This window comes from Hermetia illucens, chromosome 3, assembly GCF_905115235.1.
Source record: "Hermetia illucens chromosome 3, iHerIll2.2.curated.20191125, whole genome shotgun sequence".
Lineage (NCBI taxonomy): Eukaryota > Metazoa > Arthropoda > Insecta > Diptera > Stratiomyidae > Hermetia > Hermetia illucens.
The window spans coordinates 99,216,259-99,227,221 of NC_051851.1; the positions used below are offsets into that span (position 1 = coordinate 99,216,259).

The following is a 10,963-nucleotide window of genomic DNA, read 5'->3' on the forward strand; positions in this document are numbered from 1 at the left end:
AAAGCTGCGCTTTATAGAGCTAATTACACTTTATTTGGAATTGTTATTGTATTTTACTTGCAAGCCTACTTATACTATGATATATTACGATAAGTGTATACTGAATAATCATAAAAAATTGAGAGATATGAAACCAGGAAAACAACACGCGCCAATCGAATCTAAGGGCAAGTAAAGCACTTGAATGACTTTGCAACAAAGGGATAAGGTGCAATCGAGCGACGTCTAAATCGTCTATAAATTTATTTGTATACGTTCGTATCAGCGGGTATCTGAAGATTATTACTCATAAAACAATTTAAACAATTTGGCATAGATTTCATACATATCAAGTTGTTTTACGTTTCAATAATACAAATTCGGCAGAGGTTACTCGCTTGAATCTTTCGCTACATATTTCTAGATTATACATAGCTTCATCTTTGAGTGCAAAAAAGTAATGTGATTATTACTGACCAAGTGCTGTTAGGTGTAATTCAATTGAAAAGTTCAAGTAGAAATCGAGAATAAGTATCTTAACTTGGAATTTTACGTATTTCCGAACTGTGAACGAACGGACATGCATGTATATTCGGGATTTATGGTTTGAGGAAACTTAGGTATTAAAGGTTGTTGAACTATCCTTCAACAATGGCCTATAGATTATCAGGCAGAGCTTCTTCCAAAAGGTTTCGGCATATTTATTCATACATCAGCAAGATACTGTTATGTAAAAGGTATACATATAAATCAAAAGCCAAATAGCGTACTCACGAATTTTCTTTTTGAAGATCCTACTCTCATCTCTCGCCTCTGCTACTTGTTTTGGCACAAATTCGACCTTGACCAAAGCACCGTTGCCTTCCAAAGATCTGGGAGAAATCCGCAACACGGCGTCATCGAAAAGGAAGGATGGTAGGCGTAGCTCTACATCATGTGTCATCATAAATTTCACCGCCTTACCGTGAAGTGAACTTGTCACCTCCTCAATAGCAGACTCTGAAAATGCGAGAATGGTGACTAACCTAATTACAGGCACTGCTACGATATTGCGCGCCTTGACAATACAAATTGCCGCTCATTTATTCTTTAGCTGGCGATCATAAGCACGCAACCAGCGCGAAATATATTTATTACACGCAATGCCATATACACTTTCAATCAACAATACCTGATCTCGATTCATTCAGAGCTTCTGTATCGAAGTCGTTTGCGTGACCATCTCCGTGACTTACATTCGTGACGTCAGCGAATCTGACCTTGTTTCTCAAAAAGGAGAGTCGCCCAGTTATATTTAAGTCACGTGTTTCGAGGACCTTATCCAGGAACGAGTGCACTTTCTTCTGGAAACAAGGCGTAGACGGATGAACGTAGCAATCGCGGATGATGCCGTCCCATAGGTCGTTGCCGGTGAAAACGGAGCCACTCAGCACCTTTTCAGTGGAATTTGAATGGGGTTGCACACCCTCCGCTGGCATCACCTGTTCTTCAGAAATATTCGATATTGAACTATAACCGTTGCTTGCACCATTTCCGTACACTTTGTGACACATTTGGAGTGAAATGATCGCGGTAAAGACACAACACACTGTCCTACTGACCGACTGTCGCCCATACCGCTTGTTTGTTTTTATTCGCTTCATTGGTTAACCCTTGGCGCTTACTCACACTAGTTCCGTGTTACTGGCCGTCTCTTAACTACGTCATCGAAAATAATCCCTGTAGAAGTGCACTCCCGCGTGAGCCCGTTAGTTACGAAGGCGGCGAAAGGACAGGTGCATACACTCTCGCGATATATTGAATCAGATCAATTGACCACCCGAATCAAGATTAATTGAATAGCTTAGACTACTATCGTAACACGAACCCGGTAGGCGCGAAGATAGACCGTTGCGACGTGCGATTCAGCCGCTGTGTGTTTCACGGCAATTCTACCGCTGAAAGCAGCGAGATGCTGGCTGGAGCACTATGGAGAAAGTAGCAGCAACTTGCGCGCACGATGGAGCAGAGCATGTGGTTCTTCGTTCGGCAACCAGAATTCTTGCACTCCCCCCTGATGACTCCAACTGTATGAGTATTAACAGGCTTGCCACTTCAGTGCTTCAGAAATAGCTATTTAATTTTGTGCCAACTGCGGGAACATTTTCTCTGAATTTTCGTTTTCGTAGGTAGTGGGTTTTGCAAATAAAGTAAAACAGGCAACTAAGTGGCATTAAGAAGAATTTGAAAAGCAGGAGGAAAATGCTTCTCTTAGACCATTATTAGTGCTTGGAGTAGAATGGCAGCACTTTCTTGTCATTATCAGTCAAAGCGCATATCATTTTCGGTACGATGCCCTACTGGCTCATGTCTGTGGTATGTTTGTCAATTTGCTTTTGAACTTGGACAGTTATAGCATTTTATCGCATTATTTCAGCGACAATGCCTTTGAATGGGAAACGCCTGGAAGATGTGATGAAATTTATAAAATTACCGAAAGAACGGTAATTGCAAAGGATTTAAGTCGGGTGATAACTGGCAGCGTCATGCCTCAGGGATTTTCTAGAGAAGAATATTCAGCAGTTGCCTGCTTTATCCCCAGGTTTTATAGCCCCTACCTTCACCATGATTCAAAACAAGAAGCTACAATTAGTAATCGTGATAGGTAGATGTATTTAAATGATTTATTACCATGGGAGGTATCATTCCCGAATGGTTACCATATCTGCGTTTGCTTTTTAGGGATATCAATTTGCAGTCATTGATTTCGGAATTAATGCGATATGCAAACATTGATGCTGTTGTTAATTTTAAATTTGGGGTATTTTCACTATGAATGGAACTAGGCTTCGCGGTCATTAGTTATTACATTCAAAATACAAACGTCTCCCCATTACCGTCTGACTTACATTTCTATTTGCTAACAAACAAAATTGGTAATCCGAGCTCAAGTTACTCGCTTAAGTCATTCGTTTATGAGAAGCTGATTGTACAGAAAGCGACACGAAACTGCTAGATTTATTTACATTGCCGAGTGATTCTTATGTGCAGAAAAAGTAAAAATAAAAAGAAAGTTAGTAAAGTGCGTGCATAGGGTTATTTCTTGATGTGCGCCGGTTTCTAGTTCAAGAATTTGGACGTGCGTACGTTTTATTTGGCTACAGTGTAAGTTCGCTGGGACATATTGACTCGCAGAGATGCGGCTGTTCATATTGTGTACATTACAATGTTTGCACTGAACACCTAGAAATTATAGGATATTTCTTTGAGGCTGTTTCCGTACCTATTGTAGATAACTCTTCGTTATCACGCGATTAAGATTAATGTGATTCGCATTTAAAATAGGGAAAGTCAGACTTTTAAAAATGCTTCCAGGCGTTATTCCGTGCAATCCGAAGTGAATGGTCGATATTAGCGTTTGACAGATATGTATCTCTTGTCGATTTGAATACGTGCCTTAACTAGCTTGACTGAATAAAAGTGGCTACATAAAAACCATGAATGAATCACCAAAAGTGGCTCGTCCGCTATCCACAATGTACCCAACCGTTCAACAAAACACCAACAATAATTATATATCCATATAAACAGAGGAAATTTCATTGATAGGTCCCTGGTCATGGTATTGGTGCAATTAAAGTCTTTCATTTCGGGTTTTCAGTAAAAGTAATAGCCAATAAAAGCTCCATCACTTTCGCTGTCAGCATTTAGCTCGTTTCTGCGATACTTTTTCACGTAGCGAAGGTTTGAATTTGTACATTCTTCCAATTCCGAAGTGGCAGTTTGAAGTTCGTTCCTCTCAAATCAATCAATTTTGCTTTTCAGGCGTACTTTTGATCACCAAACCCCCTACGTGAATGCCTTCATTGCACTGCTCTCAACCTTTCATCGGTGGATAATCGTCTTGTTTGGAACAGCGTGTTTTCTTATTTGGTTCATTACGTAACCGAAAGTCATTGTCTATTTTTGGTTCTCGTTTCAGACTCGATGGTGCTTTTGGTAGCATTTGCAACCATTCGCGATTGTGTAATGTATCTGAGGCGGAATTCGGATGAAGTTGCATTTCACAGAATCTGGTTTGTGGTCAATATTTTCTGGTTGACTAAAGGTAAGCCGGAAAGGAGTGAATGGCAAAGTTTCGAAGAAGTGAAAATACAAAATTCAATATTTCCGCTTTATTGGACCTGCATTGGGTTTACAATGAAAGTTCGTTGCAGCATGGTCAGACATTGCATCTTAAAGTAGTGACGCGTAAATTCCTCAGTTAATAACTTTTTTCGCTTTATTTTTGCAGAGAAACTGCTGTCGATGCAACTCACATTACTTTTCTGGACTGGAATTTATGGCCACAAATTGTTGGTAGCTTTTTTCCTTCCTTAAGTTAGCGCATAATGATAGATTATCAAATAATTGAGAGTTTCACTGAAGTATAATTCCGCTTATTTGTAAACTAGGTAAAAAGATTTGAGCAGAAATTTAAAAATAATAATTAAGATGTTTTGACAGTACTATAGTATACCATACCACCCATACGGGCATAGTAAAACGTGCGAACTAATAGGGAAGTAGTAATTATTATTGATATGCAGGATTACCTGACAATTTTAAATTGTCATCAAAGAAAACTTACCAAGCTAGCACAAGGTATTCCCATCAGAGACGTCTGGATGAGAAAATAATTATTGAGCATTTTCCCACCTTTTGGCCTCAAAAAACAAGCTGTGGTGAGACGCGAAACAGTTGTTGCAATAGGCTCTGTTGGCTGCCAACAACCGTGCGCGGATTTCATAGTCATAGCTGTTATCGGTTGTGATGAGATAGAAGAAATTATCAGGTTGTAGCCTCCTATCTTTATTGTTTTCTTGTGACCAGTGCGATTGGATGTTAATATCGTCGGGATACCGAATTCTCTCATGGCCGTGTACAGTATTTCCCTGGCTATGCTCTCATAGCGGGCCTTTAAGTCGATGAATAGATGGTGCAACTGAAGGCCATATTCCAATAGTTTTCCATCGCTTACCGCAGAGAGAAAATCCGATCTGTTGCTGATTTGCCTGGAGTGAAGCCTCTTTGGTATGGGCCAATGATATCCAGCCTAGTAAGATAGCTGAGAATATCTTAAAGATAGCACTCAGCAACGTGATATCTCTATAATTGCTGCACTAGGGGAAATGTCCTTTTTTGTATATGGGACAGATAATGCCTCGTTGCCAATCATCAGGCATTGATTCGCTGTCCCATACCTTGAGCACAAGTTGATGTACCACTTGGTGTAACTGGTCGCCTCCATGTTTAACTAATTCGGCTGTAATTCCATCGGTTCCTGGCAACTTATGATTGCACGGACTGTTTCTCCTATGCTTGTTGGTGACAGTATTTGTCCGTCGTTTTCAGTTGGCGGGACCTCCAACTCGCCGATATTTTAGTTGTCGAGCAGCTCATCAAAATACTTAACCCATCGCTCCAATATGCTCATTCTGTCGGAAATCAGATTTCTCTCTTTGTCTCGGCAGGATGAGCATCGAGGTGTATAAGGCTTCATCCTGTTCACTTATTGGTAAAACTTGCGCGCCTGTTGCTCCCTATAATTTTCTAGTTCACAGACCTGTTGGTTCTCCCAGGCTTGCTTCTTCCGTCTGTGAAGTCGCTTCTCCGTTCGACCGAGTTTTTGGTAGGTCTCTGTTCGTACCCGCCTTCTTTGAGGATGCAAGATTACTCGGTGTGCGGCATTCTTCCGTTCCCTTGATAGCTTATATTCATCGTGGAACTACCCGTTCCCTACCCAACCCTCAACCTGGAGGGGCAGTTGATACAATTCTTCGCGTTTTTAGGCGCCGAAGACTCGCTTTCATTCTTCTTCGTCTCCAGTTTTTGGTTAAGAAAGAGTTCCCAGCGGTCACCACGGAAGTGGATATAGAGTTCGGTAGTAAAGCTGTAGGTGTTGGTTCAGCAGGCATTTCTCCGGCTTTATGCTCCATCGTGGGTACCATTCCACGTTTCGCCCTGAGACCTACACTACCCTCTAACAACCCACATTGTACACCGCATTATAACTAAACAAGGGCAAAGCATGATTTTTTAAGAACTGGAAAGTATGTAGCTTTAAAAGCGTTCACTTATTTGCTAATAATAATAATAATCGTTGGCGCAACAATCCATGTTGGATCAGGGCCTTGAAGTGTGTTAGAGCACTTCATTCAAGACCGTAACGGTACACTAGGAGGCAATGTGGTCAGCATTGCGTTCGACCGAGATTATTACCCTAATTTGACTCAGGTACTCATTCATAGCTGAGTCGACTGGTGTCCGACGTCAAATCACGATACAAATCCCACTGCCACCAGCGAGATTTGAACCGCGACCTTCCGTACGACAGCCTTGCGCTCTAACCACTCAGCTGTCATATTACATATTAGCTGTGCTAATATGTAGGCAAAAACGTTCAAATTTTACCTGCATGTCAAACACTGTTGAATAATTTGGTTTGATATGAGTTTATTCATTCACCACTTATTCGGGTATAGCGCGTAGAGTACGCTTATATCATTCAGGGTTTGATGAAATGCGCATCAACACCCCCACAGCTTCCTGAAAAACTCACATTCTTTCTCCACCGTTCTGCGCTTGTACTCCGGGGTCGGTCCTTCTTGGATAGTGGATTCCCTCCATGGCGTAGTCAGCAAAGGATTTGTCGCTCTACCTTAATATGTGACCTTTCCACTATTAATTTCATATTCGGATCCACACGTACACGAGTACCAGCCGCGTGCCGACGAGTTTCCCCATTGGAAATTGTATCAGGCAAGAGTACTCTAATGATACGTCCCCCGCAAGTGTTAATGAAGGCTTCACTCTTTTACGAAAATTGAATCACATATACACAGAAAGGACATTAGCGCAGAGCAGTCTCAAGTTGACCTTGATGTTGAGATAATTCAGATATTGAGTGGCACTTCTCCCGGATGCCCTTCTTGCGAAGAGCACTTAAGATACACATTTTGAAATTGATGCAGGGCAGGTCAAGAGGAAATCACACTGTTTCAAAATGATCCGTAGAGTATTGATGTGGTCATCGCAGGAGAATCCAGCAAACCAGCCTGCTCTCTGTAGATTAAGCCCTCGAGATGCTCGAAGATATGATATGGTCCAGGACTTAGCACTTGGATCGCCTTCCATTTGGTACACGACCCGGCTCTTTTTCTGAATCTTCACAAGCTTCCCATTCTCCCATTCTTTGGGCAATTGTGTGTGAAACTGATCCATGTAAAGCTGGTTAATTGATTCCAAACCTGACTTTATTTTGTCCTAGTTAGAATGGGCGAAGGATTTCACTGTTTCGATTAATCATATTTGCAAGCACCAGCAAAAGAAAATTTTTAGTTAAATTGCAAAGTGGTCGGACATCTCCAGCATTTTTCACTCAGGTAGTAGAAAATAGCCATAGATGGTCTAACTAGAGGGGTAGGTAAAATTATCTCAAAGTGGTTTGACGAATGCAAGTTGCGGATTAATTGAAATAGGGCTATTTCGATTATCTGACACATTGTCCCAGGAAGTATGTGTCGAGTTAAAATTGCGCCAGAAAACAGGAATCTGGACTTCAGCTGAAGGTCAGCCGTGATATTCAAGTCATGTCCGAGCTGCCGAGTTGGCGTGCGGCATTTGATTACATAAAGACTACCAATAACTGTCTAACATCGGTAGTTTGAACTAGTATCGCTGCGGTATAAGAAGTTAATAGGCTGTTGATAACGACTAATAGGACAGCGCTGGTGTTGGTGCAATTCCGAATAATATAATATCCGTAGAAATTCACATTATGCTTATTCTTCATGTGCCTCCGAAACACAATGAAGTCTGGTTTCAGGGAATCAGCTAACATTTGGACAGTAACACGTTAGGCGTGTGAGAGTATGCGATAGAGAGTTTAATGATAAGACACTTAACTCCATATAATTTTGGTGAGTTTTACCTTAGAAGCCTAATCTACGTCTGCGAGAGATACACGAAATTGAATACTTGCTCTCTTTCCTAGAGGTGAAATAAGTGCATCGTTCAGTTCATTCAATTCAGTGCCCGAAAAGGGTTTGCCGAAGTCGCTTGCGTCGCTTAGGTAAGTCCCGTCATTTTGGAACACGCTTGCGAGATATTTGATTAGGTTTATGTAACTTTACATAATTTTTAGTTTTTCGATAAATTCATATACAATATTTTTGGCATTGTTTTAGATACCAGATGTCACAGTCTCAGAGGCTACGTGATGATGATATATTGGAAATATTAGAGGAAGAACAAGATCATTTTTCTACGGAAGAATCAGCTTCTGAAGACGAAATCGGCAAGAATGTAGACGACGTACAAAGGAAAGATGAGGGCAAGCTATGTTACGGAAGAGGTACCTTTGCATGGATCAGCTCCCACGGAGGAACTTCCCATAGCTGAATTAGATTCTGCTTCTTCCAACTTAGAGCGAATATATTTTGTTCCTTTTAATACTCTTTGCGACAAGAATGAATTAATATGAACTAATAAAACTCAATCATCTCACAGACTTTAGCTATGGGTATAATCCTCACCTCTCGGGAGCCTGTTTGAAAATGTAAAAATATCTTCTATGTTTCTATTCATTACTTCTTCTTTTTCTTGAGCCTTTGTCCCGTTTACGAGCGGGGTCGGCTCGTCGTGATCGGTTTCGCCATTTAGCTCTATCGAATGCCGGATCTGGGTTCAATCTCGAGGCTTTTAAATCCCCATCCATCGTATCAAGCCACCGTTGTTTCGGCTGGCTTTTTGGTCGTTTACCATCGACTTCGATGTTCAGACCAATCTTGGCACGTGAATTCTCGTTACCACGAATTGTGTGATCATAACATCCAAGACGCCTCTCTCGCAACTTTTCCACAACCGGTACAACCCCATAACGATCGCGGATATCCTCATTTCGGATGTGTTCTAAACGTGTGACGCCACTAGTCAAACGCAACATCTTCATCCCCATTAAGGCAAGACGCCGTTCATTGTCTTTTATAGTCGGCCAATACTTAGAATCATAGAGGGCAACAGGACGGGTGTCATTGAGGTAAATTTTAGATTTGAGACGTTCGTTGATACGTCGATCACAAAGAACACCAATTGTGGAACGCCACTTCATCCAGGCTGCGTTAATGCGTGAAGCAATTTCACAACGCAGTTCTCCATTGGCTGATAGCTTTGATCCGAGATATTTAAATCACTCATTTCTGGGCAGATCACTGCCGCTGAAAGTGATTGTGCCTGTTGCATAGGGATCGGTCGTCAAAAATTCAGTTTTGTTTAGATTCAATCTGAGACCGTATTGCAGGAGGCGATCATTCCATTTTTGGACAAGTTACTAAAGATCATTTTTTAAGGTTTTGTGTGAAACAAAACCTTATTAGAATCGAGACGGTGTCTGTCTGTCCGTCTGTCCGTCTGTCTGTCTGTCTGTCTGTCTGTCTGTCTGTCTGCCACACCCGATTTATTCGGAAACGGCTAAACCGATTGTCACGAAAATTGGTGAGAGTATGTAATCTGGTGTTCCCTTTACATGCAGTAAGTGGCGCCATCTCGTGTTAAGTTTAAGGGGGGCTCCCCATACATGTGAATGGAGGGTGCAAATTTTTTTTTCACAGAATGTAGCCATATGGGGTATCAAATGAAAGGTCTCAATTAGTACTTTTCGAAACTGGTTCAATATTTGATATTGGGTGAAACATAGGGGAATGAGGGCTCAAAATATGACCCCCAAAAAGTGTAACAGGTCTCGTTCTCAGAACCTATCCAACCGAAAAATCTGAAAAAAGATGCAGTGGTGCATCTCTACGAAATCTAGGCTTCAAAATATATCCGGGTCCGATATCTGCACAAATAAAGTTAATAATAGTATATTTCCACATTTTAGAAATTTACCCGGCACCCTCCTTATGTTCATCTCAGAAGTACAAAATTTGGCACGGATGTAGTGATCATAATGCATAGTTTGGTAAAGTTTGAAGAAAATCCAACTATTACTAACAAAGTTATAGTGGGTGAAACTTTACAATTTTTTGTGAATTTCGTGCACTCTACAACCTGCATGACGTCATCATCACATATCAATTCGTCAATATCACAACGAAATGAGTTCTTATGAATGGGGTCGCAAAGAATTATTTTGTTTTAGTTTTTTAGTTATTTGTCAGCCAGACATGTGTTTATGTAGGTATATAATATATGCGTGCTAATGAACTTTGCGGGTAGTGCCTAATTCAAATAGATATAAGAAGTAAATCGGAAATATGGGTACGATCCATTTATATACGTGCGTATATGTGTACAGTATTCGGAAATAGGCAGTTTGTTTGTTTAGGGTGAGCGTAATAACTATGGCTGTAATATGTACGTATGTCTCGTAGTTTGGAAAAATATGAAGTATTATGTTGGATTTGTAGCTATATGCGGATAGACAAATGTGGGTTGAATTTTTTTGCATAAGATGAACACAAAACCTTTATGCCCGAAGCGCGAGCTTCCGGTATTCCGACTTGTTCTATTAGATGCTAGGAAAACATCGTCACCATAAAGCAGTGCATAGGGCGCAGGACCGTGGATATCCTGTGTGACGGTGTCCATAACAAGAACAAAGAGGAGTGGTGAGAGGGCACTTCCTTGATAAACACCAACAGAGACACGAAGCGGTTTCGATACACCCACCGTACTTCGCAGTTTACTTTTCAGATCATCAATTGCACCCAGCGCACGAGTTCTTCTGGCACTAAGTGTTGTTGCAGAGCTCACGAAATGATGAATTTTGTTGCGCACGGTCAAGTCCAGATCCAGAAATGCAATGCAAAGAGGGCGATGCTTCTTACGGTGTTTCTCCATGAGTAACCGCGCATATATGAAATTGGTAGGCTGAAATGTTGAAATAGTCTGTAAACCACAAAAATAGGAAAAGGGAGGCAATCATAAAGACACTACATATACATTTGACCTTGCGATACTTAAT

General features: G+C 41.1%; 2 protein-coding genes across 8 annotated transcripts in view; one reads left to right on the forward strand and one right to left on the reverse strand.

The window, feature by feature from the left end:
• The window catches only part of LOC119652965, a 106,042-nt gene extending 104,070 nt beyond the window's left edge, over positions 1-1,972 (reverse strand). The window contains exons 1-2 of the mRNA XM_038057363.1: positions 1,151-1,972; positions 754-978 (exon numbers count right to left, since the gene is read on the reverse strand). Of these exons, the coding sequence (XP_037913291.1) occupies positions 754-978; positions 1,151-1,622 (697 nt within the window). The 5' untranslated portion in view covers positions 1,623-1,972. The remainder of the gene's footprint in view (positions 1-753; positions 979-1,150) is intronic.
• Positions 1,973-2,915: 943 nt separating this feature from the next.
• LOC119652378 lies at positions 2,916-8,509 on the forward strand. 7 transcript variants are annotated; one of them, XM_038056476.1, is made up of 5 exons: positions 2,934-3,123; positions 3,941-4,066; positions 4,253-4,313; positions 7,994-8,071; positions 8,187-8,509. In XM_038056476.1, the coding sequence occupies exons 2-5, from the start codon at positions 3,946-3,948 to the stop codon at positions 8,398-8,400; spliced, it is 474 nt and encodes a 157-aa protein (XP_037912404.1). In that variant the 5' UTR covers positions 2,934-3,123; positions 3,941-3,945; the 3' UTR covers positions 8,401-8,509. The 7 variants fall into 7 exon arrangements, 1 of the variants encoding a protein (XP_037912404.1); XR_005249541.1 differs by lacking the exon at positions 2,934-3,123 and adding an exon at positions 7,826-7,919 and having other exon boundaries at positions 4,003-4,066; positions 8,187-8,250; XR_005249538.1 differs by lacking the exons at positions 3,941-4,066; positions 4,253-4,313 and adding an exon at positions 7,815-7,919 and having other exon boundaries at positions 2,916-3,014; positions 8,187-8,250.
• The last annotated feature ends 2,454 nt before the right edge of the window (positions 8,510-10,963 follow it).

Bases quoted from the DNA above. Each gene is read 5' to 3' on its own strand.
- LOC119652378 (XM_038056476.1), top strand. From the start codon at position 3,946: ATGGTGCTTTTGGTAGCATTTGCAACCATTCGCGATTGTGTAATGTAT. The intron at 4,067-4,252 runs GTAAGCCGGAAA...TTATTTTTGCAG, and splicing joins TATTTTCTGGTTGACTAAAG to AGAAACTGCTGTCGATGCAA. The intron at 4,314-7,993 runs GTTGGTAGCTTT...TCTCTTTCCTAG, and splicing joins GGAATTTATGGCCACAAATT to AGGTGAAATAAGTGCATCGT.